The following is a 25,164-nucleotide window of genomic DNA, read 5'->3' on the forward strand; positions in this document are numbered from 1 at the left end:
ACCCTCCCAAACTCATTCTATGAAGCCAATATCACACTGATACCTAAACCAGACAGAGACTCATCAAGGAAAGAAAATTTCAGACCAATATCCTTAATGAACATCGACGCAAAAATTCTCAACAAAATTTTAGCAAATCTCATACAAAAATATATTAAAAAGATAGTGCATCACGATCAAGTGGGTTTTATCCCAGGGATGCAAGGTTGTTTCAACATCCAGAAATCAATAAATGTCATTCACCATATCAACAGACTAAAAGTTAAGAATCACATGATTATTTCAATAGATGCAGAAAAAGCATTCGATAAAATACAGCTTCCCTTCATGCTCAAAACACTAGAAAAAATTGGGGTAGTGGGATCATTCCTTAACATTGTGAAGGCCATCTATGCTAAGCCCATGGCTAATATCATTCTAAATTTTGAAACACTGAAAGCATTCCCCCTAAAAACTGGAACAAGGCAGGGATGCCCTCTTTCACCACTTCTATTCAACATTGTTCTTGAGACTCTAGCCAGAGCAATTAGACAAACCAAAGAAATTAAAGGGATACGAATTGGAAAAGAAGAACTCAAACTATCCCTGTTCGCTGATGACATGATTATATATTTAGAGGAACCTGGAAATTCCACCAGAAAACTCTTAGAACTCATAAGTGAATTCAGTAAAGTAGCAGGTTACAAGATCAATGTTCATAAATCCAATGCATTTTTATACATAAGTGATGAATCTTCAGAAAGAGAAATTAGGAAAACTACCCCATTCACAATAGCATCGAAAAAAATAAAATACTTGGGAATCAATCTCACAAAAGAGGTGAAAGACCTCTACAATGAGAACTACAGAACACTAAAGAAAGTAATTAAAGAAAACCTTAGAAGATGGAAAGATCTCCCATGTTCTTGGATAGGCAGAATTAATATTGTCAAAATGGCCATAGTACCAAAAGTGCTATATAGATTCAATGCAATTCCAATTAAAATCCCAATGATGTACCTTACAGAAGTAGAGGAAGCAATTATGAAATTCATCTGGAAGAATAAGAAACCCAGAATAGCTAAGGCAATCCTCAGTAGAAAGAGCGAAGCAGGTGGTATCGCAATACCAGATCTTCAACTCTATTACAAAGCAATAGTAACAAAAACGGCATGGTATTGGTACCAAAATAGACAGGTAGATCAATGGTACAGAATAGAGGACATGGACACAAACCCAAATAAATACAATTTTCTCATACTAGACAAAGGGGCTAAAAATATGCAATGGAGAAAAGATAGCCTCTTCAACAAGTGGTGCTGGGAAAACTGGAAAACCATATGCAACAGAATGAAATTAAACCCTTATCTCTCACCCTGCACAAAACTCAACTCACAATGGATCAAGGAACTCGGAATCAGAGCACAGACCCTGCATCTTATAGAAGAAAAAGTAGGCCCAAACCTTCAACTTGTTGGCTTAGGAGCAGACTTCCTTAATAGGACTCCCATAGCCCAAGAAATAAAAGCAAGAATCAACAACTGGGATAGATTCAAACTAAAAAGCTTTCTCTCAGCAAAGGAAACAATCAGTAATGTGAAGAGAGGGCCTACAGAGTGGGAGAATATCTTTGCCAATCATATTTCAGATAGAGCGCTAATATCCTGAATCTATAAAGAACTCAAAAAACTCTACACCAAGAATACAAATAATCCAATCAACAAATGGGCTAAGGAAATGAACAGACACTTCACAGAAGAAGATGTACAAGCAATCAACAGATACATGAAAAAATGTTCAACATCTCTAGTAATAAGAGAAATGCAAATCAAAACTACCCTAAGATTTCATCTCACCCCAATTAGAATGGCGATTATCAAGAACATAAGCAACAATAGGTGTTGGCGAGGATGTGGGGAAAAAGGTACACTCATACATTGCTGGTGGGGTTGCAAACTAGTGCAGCCACTCTGGAAAGCAGTATGGAGATTCCTCAGAAAGCTTGGAATGGACCCACCATTTGACCCAGCTATCCCACTCCTTGGCCTATACCCAAAGGACTTAAAATCAACATACTACAGAGATACAGCCACATCAATGTTCATAGCTGCTCAATTCACTATAGCCAGATTGTGGAACCAACCCAGATGCCCTTCAGTTGATGAATGGATAAAGAAACTGTGGCATATATATACAATGGAATATTACTCCGCCATGAGGAATGACAAAATTATGGCATTCGCAGGAAAATGGATGAAATTGGAGGGTATCATGCTAAGTGAGATAAGCCAATCTCAAAAAACTAAAGGACGAATGATCTCGCTGATAAGCGGATGAGGACATATGGGGATTGGGGGTAGGAGGGGTTAGTGTTAGGGTTAGGGTTAGGTTTAGGATTAGGGATAAGGAGGGTGGTAAGAATGAGGAAGAAAGGAATGTATAGAGGGAAAAGAGGGGTTGGAGGGGAGGGGGGAAGGGGAAAAAATAACAAAATGAATCAAACAACATTGCCCTATGTAAATTTATGATTTTTAATTAAAATTTAAAAAAAAAAAAAAGTGCACCACGATCAAGTGGGTTTTATCCCAGGGATGCAAGGTTGGTTTAACATCTGGAAATCAATAAATGTCATTCACCTTAAAAAATAAAAAAATAAAAAAAAAAATAAAGTGCTTGAGGAGACTTGAGAAATAATATATACATTTACTGTAGAGTGCTTCAACACTGATTTCCTAATATGCTGGTGATGTATGGACTTTAGAAAATCAGTCCAGTATTGTTAATTAATTCAAAATGTACTTAAAGGAAATTTGTGATTTGGAAATCAGAATTCTTTGCATATGTGATTACTGGGACTGTGGAGGTTTAAAAAAGGAATTTCTAAAATATGTGTGACTATTATTTCAGCATTAAAAGTACCAGCCTTTGGGGGGTGGGGATGTGGCTCAGTAGTAGAGATCTTGCCCAATGTGCAGGAGGCTCTGGGTTCAATCCACAGCATTGCTCCTTCACCCAACCCCCACCAAAGAAAGACAGAAAAAATTACCAGCATTTGAGTGTAATAGGTTTATGTGTATTTTAATGCTCTCATATTATAACTACAATTTAATTTGAAAATAAAATCTGATAAAGTAAAAGCCTAAAAAAAAAGAATGACATAGTCACAGCAATAAAATTGTCTTTATTGCATTTGATGCTATTAAATACACTTTTTTTTTTTTTTTTTGCCATGCTGGGGATAGAACCCAGGGCTTTGTGCTTGCAAAGCAAGCACTCTATCAACTGAGCTATCTCCCCAGCCCTAAATACACATTTTTTAACGTTCACTGTAAAAAAAAAAGTGAAGTGTTGAGGAAGTACTTCTGCACACTGATGTAGAACTATTGTCTTGAAAAGAAGCACTTGGATGATTGTGTTGTAAGCTGAAATAGTAACTTTTTCCATGAAAGAAAACACCATTTTTACTTGAAAAAAATTACTAGCAGAGAAAATATAGCTTTTAAGTTTAGGAATTTGACATTTTTTTAAAGCAAATGAACAATATGGACCTGTGATTTCAGGAAAAATGACAACTATACAAATTTTTTAAAATTTGAGTTTTTGAAAACTTGTATTTGTCAATGCTTGAAAACTTTTTAAAAAAAGTCAGTGATGGCATTAATAATTTTTTTGATATTGTATAATGTAATATATCAACATGTGAGATATTTGCAGAATTTAATGCACTGATATTTTTCAAATGATAACTCATGATGTTACGAGGTCATTCTTGGATAAAAGATCCAATTAAAATTCATGATGGACCAACAGATTTTCATATAAAGAGTAGTAAATATTCATTGATGTTATTTTTGATATCAATAAACCACCAAACTCTAAGAGGCTACCACCTGTTGAATTTATGTATAGTGTCAAGAAAGAATACAAAAATTAACTTCAACAGCTAGGAAAATGCTCTGTTCCTTTCGAGTTACATATTTTCATAAGTTCACACTTTCTTCTTATACTTGTCCAAATTAATGTATGTTGAGAAATTGAATGAAGAAGCAGAGAGGATAATCTACCCATCTGTTTTAACTCAGCATTGAAGAGATTTGCAAATACCTAAAACAATACTCCTCTTCTCACTAAACTTCTTGTTCTAGAAATGTTCTTTTGTAAAACATGGAATTTATCTTAACCAGCAGTGGATTTATTATTGCTCTTTTTAAAGGCATAATAAAAATATTTTTTGAATTTCTGTTATAATTTCCAATATTTATATATATATATTTATATATCAGGAGATATTTTATACATAAGCAGAAGTTCTTGGTGAAGTCAGTTTTTAAAAAAAAATTTAATTTAACTTTTTATTTTGCAGTAATCATAGGTTCATTTGCAGTTGTAAGAAATAATACAGAGTACAAGTATGTCCTTTACCCAGTTCCCCTGATGGTAACGTGTTGCAAAACAACAATTAAAATATTGACTTTGATACAATGAAGATGCAGACTATTTCCATCACCATGGAGATCCTATGTGTACTCATTCATAGCCACATCCAACTTGATTCCACTCCACACTCTGCTCAGTCCTTGACAACCATAACTCTCTACTACATTTCTCTAATTTTGTATTTCAGGAAGCTTATGCAAATGGAATCATACAGTATATAATCCTTTTGGACTGGCTTTTTTCAGTTGGTGTAATTCTTTGGGGATTCATTCAAGTTGACAGGTGTAGTGATAGTTTATTCTGTTTTCTTGATTTGTATTTCAAGGTATGGGTGTACCCTAGTTTGTTTAACCATTCACCCACTGAAGACATCTGGGTTGTTTTCAGGGTTTGACTATTACAAATAAAACTGCTATGAACATTTCATGGATAGGAATTTGTGTGATTTTATGTCTTCATTCTTCTGGGACAGATGCCAAAAAGTACAATTCATAGGTTGTATGGTAATCACATGTTTAGTTTTTTAAGAAACTGCCAATTTTTTTTCTGTTACATTCCATTCATCAATGTGTGAGTGATCCAGTTTCCCTCTATTTGTGTGAGCATTTGATGTTGTCACTAGTTTTTATTTTAGACATTATCATAGGTACGTAATTTCTCATTGTGGTTTTAATTTACATTTCTCCAATGTCTAGAGATGTTGAACACCTTTTCGTGTGTCTTATATGTTTTCTAGTGTTCTATCAAAATATCAAGACCTGGAGATTTATAAAGGATAGAAATTTATTTGACTCACAGTTCTGGAGGCTGGGAAGACAAATATTATGGTACTGGCATCTGTTCAACATCTGGCGAGGCCCTTTTTGCTACATTATAAAATGACAGAGGGCATCACAGAGCGAGGCAGAGCAAGCAAGACACAAACAGCTTGCTTCTATAACAAAGCCTCGTGCAATAAGCCATTAATCTACTAATACATTAAACCTTGGACTCATCCATTCATGACAGCAGATCTCTCACGACCCAGTCACTTCCCAAAGGGCTTACCTATCAAATACGATTAACATATGTCTTTGGGGATTAACTTTCTGACACATACAATTTGGGGATACTTTCAAACCATAGCAATGTGTTTATGTGCCATCTGTATATTCTTCACTGAAAAGACTCTTCATTTTCTTTGTTCATTTTATAATGAAATTGTTTTCTTTGTTCATTTTATAATGAATTTGCTTTTTCTCTACTAAATTTAGAGAATTCTCTATATATTGCAGATACTAGTCCATTATCAGGTAATAGTCATGTATTTTTATCACATGCTGTAGCTACTCTTTTCATCCTTTAAACAGAGTTTTTCTTAGGAGAAAATGTTTTAATTTTGATGAAGTCCAATTCATCAAATTTTCCTTTTATGAATTGTTTTTGATTTTGAGTTCAATAATTATTTGCTCTGCATTCTGAAAGATTTTCTCCTATTCTTTAAAAAAAAAGTTTTATAGCTTTATGTTTTGTGTTTCACTCACTGATAATTTTAAGTTTAATTCTGCACAAGATATGAGACACAGATCAAGATTTTTATTTTTTCCTTTATTGTTTTTGTTTTTGCCTATGGACATCCAATTACTCCAGCACCATTTGTTTAAAGGTTATATTTTGATTTTGTCAAAAATAAGTTGAATATATGAGTGTGTTTTTGTTTAAGGTTTCTGTATTATGCTCTAGGAATCTAGGTATCTATCTTTTTGCCAATATCATACAGTTTTGATTACTGCAGCAATAAAAATAAGTCCTAATTCAAGCAGACTAATCTCTTCAATTTCATTCTTCCTGTAAAATTCTCTTTAGTTAGTCCAGTAATTTTTCTTCTCCATATATATTTTGGAAAAATCATAAGGATTATTTGTGGGGCTGGGGTTGTGACTCAGTGGTAGAGTGCTTCCCTGGCATGTGTGGGCCCTAGGTCTGATCCTCAGCACCACATATAAATAAATAAATAAATAAATTAATTAAAGGTCCGTGGATGACTAAAACAATATTTAAACAAAAAGATTCTTTGTGTGTTTCTATACACATGTATTAGTAATATTGACTATTAAACCCTTGGATTTTGATAGGAATTGCTTTAAGTATGTATATTAATTCAGGGATAATTAACTTCTTTATTTTGAGTTTTCTAGTACACAAGCCTGGTTAAAGGACATATCCTGTATGGTTTCAAGTCTCTTAAATTTGTTGATTTTTGTTTTACTTCCAGGATATAATCTATTTTAGAATATGTTCCATGAGTACTTGAAAACAATGTGTGTTCTGCTATTGTGTGGAGTGTCTTATAAAAGACTTTTAGATCCTATAGATTGTGTTCGTTGAATCTTACTGATTATTTTTGGTTTAATTTTTCTGTCAGTTGTTGAAGGAAGGGAGTTAAATTCTCCAACTGTCATTTTGTGGATTTGTGTATTTCTCCTACCACCTCCTTCCCTCCCTCCCTTTCTTTCCTTCTGATCTACTCAACATCCTATCCAAGTGTATAAGCAAATAAATGAACTTACTGTTATGATAACTTCAGCTGGATTTGGGCTCCTCAAAATACTGAGTCTTGACTAGTTCTGTATCTGAAATTTGATTTAATAAATAGAAAAACCCCAATCAGACATGCCATAACATCATTTCTCAAAATAGAGTTTACGAAAGTATTTTAAAGGTGACCACAAACTATATGTGAATTTTAAAGTTTTATTTTTCTTTCGATTATAACTTAAAATAATTAATGCAAAAATATTTTAGCTTATCTGGATGGGTCTATTAGTTGAACACAAGCTACCATGTGACTTTACTGTTTATATTTATCATAAGTTGTTCCTGTGAGCCAAGGAGAAAGTAAGAATGGTACTTTACAATTGGAATGTGAGTTCTAGACATCCTGGTAATACCTTTTATAGCATACTCTACCCTAAGGTTACCAGTTGTTGTCTGCAAAATAGAGAAAATATTAGTACTCATCTAATAGGGTTGGGTTGGTGCAAATATTAAAGCATAATATATGCAGAACTATTTGAATATTGTCTGTCAATAGAAAACAATAATTACCATCTGTTCTTTTTTATACAACATAGTGATTTTGAGCCAACTGAAGGGCATGCTATACTTTGAATAGAGAAAAATGGTAGAAGAAATAACATTTTACACATGTACAAGAGAAAACATGAATAAAAATGTTCAGAAAAGCAAACAGCAAAAACAATAGAAACAACCCATTGTTCACTAATAGGAAAATGACTGAGTATTCACACAATGGAATATTACATAGCAGGCAAAATGCATGAAGTGCAGTACCATGCAGCAATATAATATGGATGAACCCCAAGGGGGAAGGCAAGATGGAAGTGCAGAAGCAGGGTGCAGGTCCCAACTCCTGTATGGTTCACTAATCAAAATAGCCAAAATAGCTGGAGAATAGCTACTCATGAGGTAGATGACTGAGGGAATGCTCCAAGGTTCAATATTAGACAGTCAGAACTTGGAGAGACTCAGAGTCTCTGGTTACTGGAACACAGAGTGAGAAAGACTTAATCATTTCTGAACCTGCAACATGGTTCCAGGGCAGGTCAGGGGAGAGGAGTCACACAGAGAGAAAAAGTGGCATACCTGACAAGATTATTACAGAAGCAGTGTCAGAAGAGAAAATCAATCAGAATTTAGAGAAACCAGAAAAAGCTTAGACAGCTGACACGTGAAAAGTACTCCACTTTTCTCAATTTATAAATGGAGAATTGTGGTGAAGAGCCATCTTGTTGGAGACATGCCTGAACCTGTACCTTAGGGAAGCATAATCCCTCGCATCTTCATCTTCCTTAGACATGGAGGCAAATGTGGTCATGGAGGAATGACCTAGTAAACAAGTTGGGTTAATGATTTATACAGTGAAACGGCTGTGAGCCCTGAATCCCACCCCCAGGCCGGAGGGAACTGAGTAGGTTCAATTACACTGCTCCCCCCCACCCCCACACACACACCCCGTGGTGCTTCTTTTGGCACATTGAGGATTCCTGAATGCACAAACCAGAGAGGATTCAGTCTGCTGGCAGGGAGCACCAGTCTCTCTGCAATACCAGAGGGCTCACAAGCTTCCAGGCTGGACAGTTTCCTGAACAGTCTAGGTCTACACGAGAGGAGGGCAGGGGAAGTGTTTGTGATTACCCACTGCCCCCAACAAGGTGAATCTCCCCTCTATCAAGAAATTCCTATAAGTACATGAAATTGTCCCTCACACAATTTTGGAGACTGTGGTGGCACAGTCTCCAAAAGATCCACCAGCTCATGGACCCACAGCAGAACATACAGACTACCTGTTTGCACTGGAGGAGAGGGGAAGAAGAGAGGGGAGAGAAGAGAGATGAGCGGGAGCGGGGAGAGGAAAGGGGAGAGAGGGAGGGGGAGAGAAGGAGGGGAAAAGGGGCGGAAGCTTGGTGCTCAGATAGGTTATTATGTCTAAACCCTGCCCAGTTTTTTGAAGCAAGAGCCTAATCTAGATGCAGGAAGAAAATTATAGCCCCCATCCCACACTCCAACATCCCAGTGGTTTGGTTCCTGCCTCAAGGTCCAGAGCCAATCACAGGCTACACAGACAAGACTTGAACATTTGTCACACCTGGGATAATTGGTGAATTTCAAAACTAGAAGTGCCAGAAAGAAGTTTATTCATGTTGAACACCTTGGAGAATAAGGATTTTAGTATTTTTCATATTTGTTTTTAATTGTGTTTGTATTGCCTTCTATGTTGTTTTGTTTGACCTGCTGACACTACTTGTTATTTCATATTATATAATTTATTTTTAAAAAATTCATTAATCAGATTTTTCTTTTCTAATTTTTATTGTCTCCCCTTCTTTTTGTCTTTCTTTCTCTAAATATTTTTCTTTAATTTCTTTCCCTCCTCACACTTTTGTATTATTTTTATACTTTTATTCCTTCCTCTTTTTTTTATTTTCTATTAATATTTAATATTGATTTTACTTTCTTTGTTATCTAATTTTTTTTTTGCTTTATTCTTTGTTATTATTCCCCTTGTGGTCTTGTGGTTAACAGAGTTGTAGAGCACATTTTCAATAAGCTTTTATCGTATGTTGATATATGGTTTGCTTTCAAGATATAGTTATTAACTGATGATTATGCTCTTCTTTCAAAGTAGGGTTAGGGATTGTTATAGCATTTAAACAATTGAGTGGGTACTTTGAGGTTGAGATAAAACATAAGCAGGTGACACTTTGTAAAGAGAAAGCAGCTCACTAAGAAGACCCTCACATAACAGTGCTAGAGATATCCATCCAAATAGAAGAGGCAATTTTAAAATAGAAGTATAGGTAACATGAGAAATCAAGGTAATAGATGCCTCCAAAACTTCAAAATTCACCAACAATTGATTCTATAGATATAGAGGTAGAGAAAATGCTAATAATTTTTTTTAAAATTTTGGTTAAAGTGATCAATAAATTTGAAATAAGTAAGGAATGAACTAATGATAATAATAGAAAATATGAAACAACATTTCAATAGAGATTCTGAAAAAGAACCAAACAGAAAACTTGGAAATGAAAGGCACAATAAGTCAAATAAATAACTCAGTTGAAAATTTCTGTAATAAAAGTATTAAGCAGAGTAGAAAATATCAGGCTCAAAGAGAAGGTGAATGAACTAGAACTTTCAATAGTAATAAGAAAAAAATAATAAACTATTAACAGAATATACAAATGCTGTGGGCAACAAGAAAATAACCAATATATGATCCATAGCTTTCAAAGAAGAAATGTAGGTAGACTAATGACACAGAAGACTTATTCAGTAAATTAATAGCAGAAAATCTCCTTAATTTGGGAAATGAAATTAACAAGAAGGTACTGGAGGCATGCAGAACTTCAAATAGACATGATCAGACAAAAACCTCTCCATGACATATTATAATTAAAATGCAAAAATGAAAAACAAACTAAGAATAAAGGAAACATTTTAAAAGCTGCAAGAGAGAAGCACCAATTCTCTTATAAAGTCAAACTTGTCAGAATAACAGAAGTTTTCTCAACAAAAACTCAAGGCCAGGAGTGCATAGAATTAGGTGTTTAAAGCCCTAGGAGAAAAATAACTACCAACCTAGATTACAATAGCCTGTAAAGGTTTCCTTCAGAACTGAAAGAGAAATACAAACCTTACAAGATGTAAGGAATTAGTTATTGCTGAGCCAGAATTGCAGAAGATACTCTAAAAAAAGAAGAAGATAAAAAGAATTAGGAGATAATGGGAAAGTACAATGTTATCAGAAGAGTAGACAAGCAAAATAGAAATAAATCAAATATTAGAAGTAAAACAAAATGACAGCAAGTAGTACATATCTCTGCATAATCACACTGAATGTAAAAATAGTCTTAATGCTCCAAATAAGAGAAATATATTGGCATATTGGATAAAAACAAGAACAAACCATATGTTTTCTGCAAGAAATAAACCTCACTGGCAAAGACCTTCACAGACTGAAAGTAAAATGATGGTAAATGATATTCCATGAAAATGGAATCTGAAAGCAAGCAGGAGTAGCTATTGTTTCATAAGATAAAGCAGTCTTCAAACCAAAATTAGAAGAGACAAATGAAGTCAGTATCTATTGTTAAAGGAAGCAATCCAACATTAATATATAATGATTGTAATTATTTATGCACCTCAATATCATAAAACTTTATTTGACATACAGGGACACTTAGACCCCTGTACAATTATAGTGGGTGACTTCAATACACTACTGTCTGCTTTATGTCATCCAAACAAAAAAATCAACAAAGATAATTCAGAGTTAAATTGTATTTTAGATCAAATGAACTTAAAAGATATCTTCAGGATATTTTCTCCAACAATAACTGAACACAATTTCTTTTCAATTGCTCATGGAGATTTCTCCAAAATAGGCCATATATTAGATCACAAAGCAAGTCCTCAACAAATCCAAAAGTTTTATATAATTCCTTGAATTCTATCAGATCATAATGAATTAGAAGTCAACAGTAAGCAAAATTACAGAAACCATATAAGGACATTGAGAATGAACAATACACATTAGAATAGTGAATGGGTCATCCAAGAAACGGGAGAAATTTTAAAATTCTTAGAATCAAATGAGAATAGAAACACATCACATCAGGCCTATGGGATACAGTGAAGGCAGTTCTAAGAAGAGAAGTTTATAGTTATGAATACTTATATGAAAAAATTAGAAAAATCTCAAATAAATAACCTAAAGATGCATCTCAAATCCTTAGAAAAACAGGAAAGAATTTCAATTTCATAGAATACTTTGAGGAGTATTGGCATTAGTTCTTCTTTGAAGGTCATGTAGAACTCTGCTGAGATTTCAACTAGTCTGGGACTTTTCTTGGTTGAAAGGCTTTTGATGGCATCTTCTATTTCATTGCTTGAAATTAATATATTTAGATTTTGTATGTCCTCCTGATTCAGTTTGGGTAGATTTATGTCCCTAGAAATGTGTTGATGTCTTTGAGACTTTCTATTTTGTTGGATTATAGATTTTCAAAATAGCTTCTAATTATCTTTTTGTATTTCAATAGTATCCATCATGATATTTCCTTTTTCATCATGGATTTTAGTAATTTGAGTTTTCTCTCTCCTTTTCTTCATTAGTGTGGCTAAGGGTTTATCAATTTCAATTATGTTTTTTGAAGAGCCAACTTTTTGTTTTGTCAATTTTTTGAATTGTTTCTTTTGTTTCAATCTCACTGATTTCAGCTCTGATTTTAGTTATTTCCTGTCTTCTACTACTTTTGGTTTTGATCTGTTCTTTTTTTTTCTAGGGCTTTGAGATGTAATGTTAGGTAATTTATTTGTTGATTTTTTATTCTTTTAATGAATGAACTCAATGTAATGAACTTTCCTCTTAGTACTGCATAGTTTCCCAGAGATTTTGATATGTTGTGTTAGTATTCTCATTTACCTCTAAGAATATTTTATCTCTTCCCTGATGTCATCTGCTATCCATGCATCATTCAATAGCATACTATTTAGTCTCAAGGTGTTGGAGTAGCTTCTATTTTTTATTTTATCTTTGATTTCTAATTTCATTACATTATTATCTGATAGAGTACAGGGTAGTATCTCTATTTTATTGTATTAGATAAGAATTGCTTAAAAGGTACACTCATACATTGTTGATGGGAATGCAAATTCTGGAAAGCAGTATGGAAATTATTTAGAAAACTTGGAATGGAACCACCATTTGACCCAGCTATCCCACTCATGGGCCTATACCCAAAAGGCTTAAAATCAGAATACTATAGTGATACAGCCACAACAATGTTTATAGAAGCTCCATTCACAATAGCTAAATTGTGGAATCAACTTAGATGTCCTTCAAGAGATGAATGGATAAAGAAACTGTGGTATAAATACATAATGGAATATTACTCAGCCTTAAATAAGAATACGATTATGGCATTTGCAGGTAAATTGATAGAATTGGAGAATATAATGCTAAGTGAGATAAGCCAGTCCCAAAAAAGCAAAGACCAAATATTTTCTCTGATAAGTGGATGCTGATACATAAAGGGGAGCAGGGGGTAAAAGAAGAATAGAGGAACTTTGGATTGGGCATAGGGGAATGAGGGGAGGGGAGGGAGGGGGCAAGAGAGTAGGAAAGAAAGTGGAATGAGATGGACATCATTACCCTATGTACATGTATGATGGCATGAATGGTGTAACTCTACATCGCACACAACCAGAGAATGAAAGGTTGCATTCTATTTGTGTATAATGAATCATAATCCATTCTAATGTCATATATGACTAAATAGAACAAATTAAAAAAAAACAAATTCAAAACCAGTAGAAGGAGAGAAATAATGAAGGTCAGAACTGAAGTTAATGAAGTAGAGAATAAAAGAATAATACAAAAGCTTAATGAAACAGAGTTGATTCTTTGAAAGGATAAATAAGATTGATAAAACTTAAGCCACACTAACCAAGCAAGAAAGACCCAAGTTAATAAAATTAGTGAATAAAAAGTGGTATAAAACAGACACCACTAAAATCCAGAGGGTCCTTCAGGACTATTTTGTAAACTTATATTCCAATAAATTGAAATATCTAAAAAGAGATAAATTTCTAACTACCTAAAACAACCAAAGTAGAATGAAGAGAGTAAAGAAAAACCTAATCAGATCAATAACAAACCTTAAGATTGAAGCAGTAATAAAAGGCCTTCCAACAAAGAAAAGCCCAGTACAAGAAGAATTCACAGCCAAATTTCACCAAATTTTTAGAGAATAATTAACATTTATGCTCCTCAAATTATTTCAGGAAATACAAAGGGAGAGAATGCTTCCAAACTCTTTCTATGAAACCAGCATAACCCTGATACCAAAACCAGATAAGGAGACATCAGGAATGAAATTACAAAACCATATCCTTGATGAACATAGATGCCAAAATCATTAATAAAATATGTGAAAACACATTTAACAACACATTTAAAAAATAATACATCATGATGGAATTTGTTTCATTCCAGAGATACAAGAATGCTTCCATATATGCAAATTAGCAAAAGTAAAATACCACATGAATGAAATACAGAACAAAAATCACGTTCTCATCTTAATAGCAGAAAATGACTTGGACAAAATTCAACATCGCATTATGATAAAAGCCCAGAAGAATCTATGTTTAGAAGGAACTTACCATCATAAAGGCTTTATATGACAAAACCAATGCCAACATCATTTTCAATGGGGAATAACTGAAAATGTTTCCTCTGAAATCAGGAACAGGCAAAGATGTATACTCTTAATACTTCTATTCAATATAGTGCTGGAAATTTTGACCAGAGCAATTAGGCAAGAGATGGAAATATAAAGAATACAAATAGGAAAGGAAGAAGTTGAATTATGTATATTTGCAGATTATATGTTCTTACACCTATAAGACTCTAAAGGATGCACAAGAAGACTTTCAAAGCTGATAAAAAAAATTCAGCAAATTAGCAGGATACAAAATCAATGTACAAAAATCAATAGCTTTTCTATATACCAATAACGAACCTGCTGAGAAAGAAATCAGGAAAACAATTTTATTTACAATAACCTGAAACAAATAAACCAACCTAAGAATGAAGTTTGCCAGAGAAAAGAGAAACCTTTACAGAATACTGATAAAAGAACTTGTAGAAAATATGGAAACATGGTTAAAGATGGAGAGACCTTCCATGTTTGTGGACATTCAGAATTAATATTGCTCAAATGACCATATCACCAAAAGCAATTTAAAAATGCAGTGTAATCTCCATCAAAATACCAATGACATTTTTCACAGAACAAAAAAAAAAAAAAAAAAAAAAAGAAAGAAAAAGAAAAAGAAAAAGTCCTAAATGTCCTAAATTCTGTATGGCTGAACAAAGACCCAGGATAGTTAAAGCACAATCCTGTGCAAAAAGACCAATGCTGGAGGCAACAAAATATGTGATTTCAACTTACACTACAGAGTCATAACAAAAAGTAACATGGTGCTGACATGAAAAGAGACATGTAGACAGTTGGAATAAAATAGAAGACACAAAGACAAACCCACAAAGATATTGTCATTTGATTCTCAACAAAGGTGCCAAAAATGTGTTGGATAAGTGACAACCTCTTTAACAAATAGTGCTGGGAAAACTGGATGACCATATGTTGTAGAGTGAAATTTGGTCCCTATCTCTCACCTGGTACAAAGTTGACCCCTGGGAAGGTAACTATGGAAATTGGTATATATGTTCCTCAAAGAGCTGAAAACAGAACTACCAGGTGACCCAGATATACCACTCTTCAGTGTTTATCCAAAAGAATTAAAGTCAGCATACTCTACTGATATATGCATATCCATATTTATCAAAGAACAATTCATAATAGAAAAGTCATGGAATCAGTCTAGGTATTCACCAGTAGATGAACAGATGGAGAAAATGTGGTATATATACACAATGGAGTTTTATTCAGCCATGAAAAGAAAGAAGACTATGTCATTTTGCAGGAATTTGGATGGATCTGGACAGTATCCTGTTAAGTAAAATAAGCCAGATTCAGAAAGACAAGTATCACATGTTTTCTCTTATATCTGAAAGCTAGAGGGAAAAGTGAGTGGGGAGAGGATTTCATGAAATCATAAGGAAGATAATTAAGGTATAGGAAGGGAATGAGGAAAGCAGTAGGGGAAGATAAGGGGAGCTATTAGGAAATGAAATTGGTCAAAGTGCATTATATGCTTCTACCAATATGCCATGATAAACCTGCTGTATTGTATAATCATGTACCAATTGCAAATAAAATATATTTGAAAGTTGAAAAGGGAAGGTGCTTTGATCAAATTTTCATACTCTAAACTAGTAGTGAAAATGCAACACAGAAACTAGATATTTCAATCTTCTCTTGTTTACTAATAAAAGCAACATTTTCCTAAATCAATATGAATATGGGTAGATCATAGCAATATAATATTAACTGAAAAAATGATATCTCCAAAGATTGTGTATAATTCTTTCTTTGAAGATAAAACAACAATAGTGCTTTTCTGGAACACAGAAATACAACTTTTTAGGAATATATAAAATTATGTATATAATATAAAACTATTTGAGGTTTAAAATGTTTTTAAAATCAAACACAAAATGTTTGATAAGCTCAAAATTTTGAATGATGGTTGCCTGAGTAGAAGGAGCCTAGGAAACAGATTGGGAAGACCATATTGTTAAATGTAAACTATTGTCAATGAATTAAATTTTATTTTGAGTGATGGGTTTACTGTAAGACTATGAGTATTATAAAAATTTACTTAACAAACAACTAATTAAATGAAAGAGAACCATGAATAGACCAATTATAAGAATGTGATTTTAATTAAGGATTATGATTTATTCAATTTGATGTATCGAAGTTTTAATGAGAAAGGGAAAGAAAAGGAGATGTGTTATACCTGGCAGATGATAGTACGCTTATATCCTATGAACCTTGCTATTAGAGCAGTGAGCTTTATATTCAAATTGTAAGCAATGATTGTGTTTCAGCCAAACAACATTAGTTGTGATAATGTTAGTGTTAAAGCTCTGAATCATATTATACTTATAATTTTGTTCATACTTGCTTTATAAGTTTGAATTTTAGTTCAATAGTTGTCCAAATGTGTATGCAATGAAATGTCCACCTAGTTTTTAGTTTGTACAAATATTATATTAGAGATGATTTAGATAATAGTTGGAAAGTCCATAAAATTATTTGTACTTCAAAAGAATTCCATTCTTTATTTGCCTTTAAGAGGCACTGCACTACACTCTCAATAGTTCCTTTTTTAGGCTCCTTTATTCTAAAGATTTTAAAGGTGTAATCCAGGGAAACCTGAGGGATTCTGAGACTCTTTTTGGATTATGTTGCACAGAATATAAAAATCCCCATAATCAATGAGATCAAGCTATAATGGGCATTTATTTGCCCACTCACAAGTGTATAGTGGACTTTCGCATTGTCTCTATGACATGATCACAAGAGATTAACTGTGGAAACAGATAGGAGAAGCCAAAATTTAAATTTGATTCTAGCTATTAAGTCAGGCATTAAAGAGATTAGCCAAAATGTAAAATAGTGACATTCTTCTTGTTAAATTTCTTTTGTTGTGGAAAATATAGTTTGCCTCCATGAATGCATTACATATGTGATCATGTAATGAGCTTATGATTGATATATTTAATGAATTAATAGGTATTTAAAAAAACTCTCACTTATACTTTCTGATATAATAAATATATGCTGTGGTTTGAGTGTGTCTGCCAAATGTTCGTGTGTTGGAACCTTAATTCTTCAATGCAGCAATGTCAGAAGTGGGGTCTTGTGGGAGAAGATTGGATCATGGGAGCAGAGCCCTCCTGAATACACTAATTAGTTCCTTAAGAGAATGGGTGAGCCCATTCTCTCTTGTGCATGTGCTTGATCCCACTTCCAACTGACTTCAGTTATGTTATGAAGCAGTACAAAGCCCTTATCAGATGTAGTCACCTGATCTTGGACATCTCAGTCTCTAAAACTGTGAATCCACATAAAATTCGGTCCTTTATAAATGACCCGGTCTCAGGTATTGTGTTAGAACACAGAAAACAAAGTAAGACAATGTTAATAAATACTGTTCACATAAACAAAACCTCTTTGGGATTCTCAGTAATTTTTTAGAATAAGAAGGGATTAATAGAGAAAAAATTTTGAGAACTGCTGCTTAAATTTATCTCCTTTTACTTTTATATTCTAAGTAGAACTATAATGCAATTCATAAGACATGAAATACTGTCATGTCTCACACTATATTGAGCAGCTGGGAATTTATACATAACTGAGAGGAAACAGGGGAAGCACAGAAGGTTGTCAAGGTGACAAGCTCATGAGACAACTGGGAGGCAGCTTCTTGGTTAGGTGAGCAGGTGTTCACTATTGGATAAGTAGGTGATTAAAATTTGTGGTATTTCTAAAAGAGACAACTCAGAATTTTCACTTGAATGGCCTAAAAAAACACCAAGGATAGCAGGGAATGGGAAAAAAAGAGGGCATTTGAGAATGCCTGCCCTTCACCTGGCAAGCTACTGTGCTCTATATGCCTGCACAGTGCTTTCTGCAGGAGGGACTGTGGTCAGTTTTCCAGGAAGCCCAGAACACTGAGAACAGGATGGCATGTTTTGTTTAAAATGTGCAAGTGTACACACATATACCACCCACCCACACAGCGAACAATGCTCAGATCTCTATCAAATACATACAAATCACTTTCCAGAAGCTCCTGGGGAAAAATTGCATTTCATAGATAATCTCTATTTCAATATTTGATGAAAAATGCAATGTCTGTTTCTATTTTCTCTTTTGGCATTCTTGTCACTGCAGTGAGATGAGCCATATTTTAAGCATTTATAAAACTTTCTAGGCCTTTGCTTAAACCACATGGGGATATAAATCTGGATAATAAACTCAACAAGATAAGCATTTTTAAAGGAAACTGGGCTATGTGGAGGGTTGGATAACGAAACTCATGAAATATATGTATATTTTAATATCTAATATTTGCATAAATCTTTTTATTTAATGAAACTAGATAGCAGCATCTTCATTACATGCCCTGAATTTTGTCCCTTTATTTTGTTTTCTCAGAAAAAAAAGTGAGCCCTTTAATTTATGAAGCTCGGGAATATTTTTAGATCCATGCACCTCATTATTCATGTAATTGACAAATTGCTTCTAACTCAGAAATTTTTAATGGAAGTTCTGCTCCCCTAGGTACTGGCCAATGAAATTTTGTCACCTTTGCCATGTTTTATGTAATTTTCTTATACAAATACTTGTTTTAAGCATATAAATACCATCCACATAATAATATTTAACAATATATCTGATTCATGTCATTTGCAAAGTTTGCCACTTCTCTCTGCCCTTCACTTAGGCTGTCATTTTGTTTAGTTTGGCACCTTAAAATAAATGTACCAATTTGGTTGTGTTCTAATCTTGCTCTTCTGACGTACACAAACACAAAAATTATCTTATTTCAACAGAAGACCCTGCTGGTAACAAGAAAGCATGGAAATCTTCAAAGACCTCTTTAAAGGATGGAAATTATCCCATCAATTCCTGCAGGCTTAAGAACCCTTCATGATATCTTTTCTGTCAATCCCTCACCCTTGTGTCCCACCCTCTCCCCAGTCCACCCTCCAATCCTAATAGTTCATTCACAGTTTCATTGCATCTAGTAGAAAAAGAATCCTGCTGAGACCCAAATTCTCCATCCATCAGGACACAGTTCTTTTCAATTGATGTGCTGAGGCACTAATATTAAAGAGAGGAACAAATTGATTTTTATAAGTCAATAAAATACAAACTATATGAATTCTAAAGCAATGTTTAAGATTTCTGTATTCTATAACATCTTTGTATTATCTTCATAAGCAAGGAACTACAGGAAAGGTGACGGAAAGAGGGCATAGTGCTTCTTATCTACATCTACCATAAACGATTGTAAAAAAAATTTTCTGTAGAGCACATGATATAGCAGTTTTCACAATTCCAGTCTTGCTTTAAATTGCATTCAAAGGAAAATTAAAACAATTGTATGGAAACAATTTGGGAAATGAGATATCTTAAAAACATTTGATATTCAACTATAATTGCCCATTCAATAAAATGCTTTATTTTCTGCCTCTTGTATATTTTTGTATTCCAGTTTCATAAAGCTCAATTTAACTGAATGGACTTGATAGCTATTGTCTTGATACTATATTCTTCCCTAATTATTTGAGACTAGAAAAATAGAAATTTTAATTCATTTTAAGATTCTTTTTTTGGTACTGTGGATTGAACCTGGAGGTGCTTAACCACTAAGCCACTTCCTGAGTTATTTTATATTTTTTATTTTGAAACAGTCTCCTGAAGTTGCTGACACTGATTTTGAACTTCTACTTTTCCTATCTCAGCCTCCTGAGTTGCTCCAGGGATTACAGGCATGTACCACTGTGCCTGGCTTAAATTCCTTGCATTCAAAGAAAATTTAGAATTTCACCAGCAACTTGTTCTTGTTTGTTTTCATTTCTTTACACATTTTTTTCAATCAAGTATATGAATCATCTTTTATTTTTAGTAAGAAAATGAGGGTTTTCATTGTTTTGGTTAACATGCTAAGGCATTCATTAAGAATACCACAGATCCATGAAGAAATGAGAGATGAGGAGATAGACATGTTCGACCTAGTGTAAACCTTAGACAACATATACATGTGTGGAAGTGTTACATGGTACCACATTAATATGTATAATTTTAATGTTTTATGTATCAGCTTAAAAATAAGTATGCCGCAAGATGTAGCTTTGTATTAACTTAAGAGCTTGGAAAGTAGAACACTATGGACAGTGTCACTCTAATAATGTAACATAAAATGGTAATATGCTGCACTCCACTGGAGCCTTGTTAACATAACTTAATTATGGGTGAGTGAGTGTGTGTATGTGTGAATGTGTGGCTAGCAGTATATATGTATATAATGAAATGTAAGTAGACTTGTATGATCTTTAAGTTTTTACCTATTAATTGTTTTTTTCAAAAAAGTAGCTTTTCAATCAAGGGTCAAAACCTTTATGCAGATATTCCAAATGAACTCAAACCATGCTTCCTCCTGTAAATCACTTGCAGTCTTGGATCTGAAGTGACTTCTCAAAAAAGTCCAATCCTTTCTTTCTTTTGGAATGTGGCTAAGAGAGAAAATTTAATCTTGCTTTTTCAAAAGATGCACCAACCCAGCTTCAAGGCCAATTACATGCATGGAGTGCAAGAAGGGATTCATGTAGTGAACATGAGCTAGACACATTCATGCAAAGCCTGACTCCATCCTTACTGTCTTTGCAAATGTTGGCAAACCTCTCTGTTTCTTTATTTGACCAATTCATGGGCTAATAAAAGAAACTATTTCTTATGGATATAGTAAAAATAAAATGAGATAATGCACTTAAAGTTCTTAGCAGATTTTCTAGTACGTATATGTCCTATAAGTACAAACTCTGGTAAGTTATATGGAATTGTTCACAGAAAGAAAAAGTCCTCACTATCCAAGAGTTCTGTCTAGTGAACGGGGCAGCCAAATACACAACTAAATAAAACATAAACCAAGAGTTTTCTGCATTTGAGGAAAAATGAATAGGCCCAATTAGAAGGTAGGGAGATGCTGGAAAGGTTGTGTGGAGGAAATGGAAGTTGAACATGTGCTTCAGGAAAGGTAGGTCTTTGAAAGAAGCAGCAGCAGAGGAAATACATTCCAAGAAGAAAGAAAGATGATCAGCCAGGATAAGGAAGGTATGTATAGAACTTAGGAAAACAAAAAAAGAAAAAAAAAACATGTGGCTAAAACACATAGTGATATCATGGCGGAGTGAACAATTCTAGCACCAGGTGAGAGAAGAAAAGAATACTCTGAAGTTGGCCCTGGGAAGAAAAGAAAACATTGCTGTCTACTCACTGTTTGGGTCTATTCTTTAGTAGGGAAATACTCAGGTGTGTGCTCCTGAATGCTGTCAGGCTTTAACGGGAATCCAAGAAAGTGGGACTCTGGAGGGAGCCATCAACTGAAGGTGGGTTGGCTGCATTGTCTTTGCACACTTTTTTTTTTTTTTTAATCTTTCGTTATTCCTAGTCCTTCAGCAATGCCAAGTTAAAAACACAAGCCTTGTTTCTGGTGTACTATGGGTGTAAAGGGAAGACATGTTCATGTACACTAAATGTTGCAGGTAAAAGAGCATTTCTTCCCCCAAGTAGTGGAAGAAGTAGTCTTTGAAGGGATGATATTCCTGCCATAAGATCACAGGGGGATTAAAAAGAATAAGTTTCTTAGAAAACAGGACAGCAATATCATTCTAAATACCACAATAAGAATTTGCTTCAGAGGGGGTTTGGTATTTGTGATTTAGGTGTATGACAAAGTTATTGACTGAGAATAAGGATGACAGGTGTGAGTCAGGTGCCTTGAGATGCATTTTCAAACAGTTACTGTGGCAAGTGCAATAGGGTATCAGTTAGAGTGAAATAAGAGAATTGCTGAGCAGCATTTGGGGCCCAGCTAAGAAATCTACTTCAATGCAATTAAAAAGAAAGAGGGAAAGATGGGTGTGTGTGTGTCGGGGGGGGGGGGGGCAGGCATTCTATTAGTAATGAAAGTGAAAATTTAACTGGGATGTTTTCAGAAGAGCTCAGTTTAAAACACAGAAGAAACAAACTTGTCAAGAGTAATCAAGAATGATACTGAAGAGGTATAATAATAGAGTATGGTTTCCAGTTGAGATAAGGCAGAAGTTTACATATTGGTTGTGCATCTAAGTGATTTTTTTAAAAAAAATAGAAAAAAAATAAACTGGAAAAGTCCATTGAATAAACAATTAAGTTACTTAATGGTCTGTGCCTTTGTTTAATTGGCTAATTTCTGAAGGTACTCTAATGTAGGTTACAGGCAATTTCAAGGGGATGATAGATACAATGAAACCAGTAGCAGGAATATGAAAAACAGTAAATGCAATTAACCAACTGAGACCTAAGGTTGGTAACTAAAATTACTTACTGAATTTAAAGGGGGATAAAACTTTTATGCTTTATTGTTCCTATTTATTGTTTTACTTTTCCTAAAATCAAAGAAGCAATACTGTAGACTGTGAACATAGGACAAAATGGACATGAAAGCAATCAGAGAACATCACTCTACCTTACCGTTTCACTTTTTAACCAGGTAGCAGGAGCTACTGGCTGTAGAGGCTGCACTGCTGACTGTATGAAAAGATTTTGGAGGCAAGACTGGCTTCAATGTTTGAAGTTTCAGAGATGTCTTATGGCACATCGTAGTACCAGGAACTCTGCCATTATTTAGTCATTCAATGCAGGTACTTACTGCACTAGAATTTTAAAGATATGCCTGTTAAAATGAAACCATCTATTTGGTTAAGAACAAAATGGTGTGAAGAATTGTGTTCATTTTCAACTCTGAAATAGAAAAAATTGGGGTGAATGGAGAGGAATTGAGAGAGAGGAAACTGGTGGAGAAAGTGGAAGAGTATAGAAGGCAATTTTTACTTCAAGTTTTCCCACTAGGACTGGGAAATGTTAAACTTCTTTTATAATTATTTTCTAACATAAGAATATCTGCAAGCATACCTTGCAGTGAATATTAAGTTCTTCATGTGATTTGCTTTACCATCTTAAAATTCATTTTTTAGTTAAAAACATATTTTATTCTTTTTTTTCCTTTGGAACATCAGTTTTATTATACAGTTTGTGAGGAAGAGAAATTCATTCAGAAGCATGTCTGCTATCCCAGAAGCCTGGGAGGAAGGCCAGGGAAGAGCAGGGCAGGGGGAAGTGTCCGAGGGCAGAGAGTCTCTGATGTGTGTGGCAGGTGGGGGCAGAGGAGAGAGTCCTGGTGGATCCAGATGCGCTGTGGGTTGGTATCCGAGAATGGGGAAACTGGAGCCAGGTGGCACGCCTCACTGCTGAAGCTGTTTGAGTGCAGCCCTAACAGGTGCCTGGTCCACCATGTCAGGATGCTCAGAGCTGGGGGGTCTTCTGGCCGACCGTCGGTCTGTCTGTCTGATCAGGGCACGTTCCCTGGAGCCACTGTGGTTTGGAGCCTAGGGCGCCTGGGGCCTCCTTGCATGGGTGCCACTCTTCTTCTGGAGGTGGGATCCCCGAAGCAGGGCACACAGCAGCACAACTGCCGGATGCAGGTGGCCATCCTCCTAGTGACCGCCCTCCAGCCCCTGCGGCCGTCAACCGATTGGCCTGAGGCGGGACCCTGGGAGAACGAGCTGGGACCTTGTGCTACCCATCTGCTGAGGAGCCTCCAGGGCCTGGGCCTGGGGTGGTCAGCCCTGCGGGGCACAGGGTCTGGCCTGGAGGCTGGGATGGGAGGGGGTGTGTCCCCATGGAAGAAGCGCAGAGGAATCGCGGGCACACTGGCACTTGCAGTGCCCTTGTGCCCCGACGACTTGGCCTCCTCGGGCTGCTGCTGCTCGCAGGGCTGGGGAAGGGCAGGCTCGGTGGCACACTTGTTGGGATGCATGCTGGGGAGACCCGCGGGGCCTGGGCGAGGCCCGACCACAGGACGGCGCACAGGCCTCACCTGGAGCTCACAGCCCGCCCCCTGACTTCGCTGGCGCAGGAGGATAAGATAGGTCCCCATAGCCTCGTCGAACTTCCGCTGGTCCAGGGACACCCAGGCTTTGTAGGGGTCGAAGCCCATGTCAGACATGATGGTCATGATGGCGGGGTCGGGGCGTGTGGGCAGTGGCTGGTCACAAGGACTGGGCGGAGCTTCCTCGCCCTGGCTCAGCCACGGGTGCCCCATTACCTGCTCGAGGGTGGGCCTCTGGGCGGGATCCACCGTCAGCATCTGCTGGATGAGGCTGCGGGCCTCCTGGGAGAGGTGCGCGGGGAGCTCGTAGCTGCCCTGCACGATGAGCTTCCGCAGGCCCTTGGCCGTGCTCGCCTTAAACGGGCGTCTGCCTGTGAGCATAAGAAAGAGGGTGACCCCCAGGCTCCACACGTCCGCAGGGGGACCCTCGTATTCTTGCTTCAGGATGATTTCAGGGGCACGGTAAGGCAGAGTGCCCCAGAAGCTGTTGAGCTTCTGCCCAGGCTGGACCCTGGCGCTCAGGCCAAAGTCTATGAGTTTGACCTTGCCGCCCCTGGTGTCCACCACGAAGTTTTCAGACTTGAGGTCGAGGTGCGCGATGCCCTGGTCGTGGCAGTGGCGCACCGCACACACCATCTGCCTGAAGGTCCTGCGGGCCTTCTCCTCCTTCAGCCCACCTGCCGCCGGGATGCAGCACCGGAGCTCTCCCCCACCTGCGTGCTCCATGACCATGTAGATGTTGCTCGGGGTCTCGATGACCTGGAACAGCTGGATCACATATGGGTGCTCCAGGGCCATCAACCACTGCGGTTCCAGTAGGACGGGCTGGTTCCCCTCTGTCTTGGGCACGACTTTCACCACCACCTCTGCCCCGGTGAGGAGATGGCGGGCTAGAAGCACCTGGCTGAAGCCCCCCTGGCCAAGCTCCCTCACGACCTGGTAGTGGTCGGTGAGGGCCGCCTCGTAGCAGGAGCTGGGCCCCTGTGGCCCTACACTAGTCTGACTGCACTGACTGCACATCCTAAAGCCGGAACGACAACTAAG

The 25,164-nt window shown here is 36.2% G+C and overlaps 1 protein-coding gene across 1 annotated transcript; it reads right to left on the reverse strand.

The window, feature by feature from the left end:
- Positions 1–23,580: 23,580 nt before the first annotated feature.
- LOC306663440 (sperm motility kinase 3A-like) lies at positions 23,581–24,925 on the reverse strand (the record flags this gene model as incomplete). The annotated part of the gene is made up of 1 exon (XM_079143789.1): positions 23,581–24,925. The coding sequence occupies exon 1, from the start codon at positions 24,916–24,918 to the stop codon at positions 23,581–23,583; it is 1,338 nt and encodes a 445-aa protein (XP_078999915.1). The 5' UTR covers positions 24,919–24,925.
- Positions 24,926–25,164: the final 239 nt, after the last annotated feature.

Source organism: Sciurus vulgaris, assembly GCF_902686455.1.
Source record: "Sciurus vulgaris genome assembly, chromosome: 6".
NCBI lineage: Eukaryota > Metazoa > Chordata > Mammalia > Rodentia > Sciuridae > Sciurus > Sciurus vulgaris.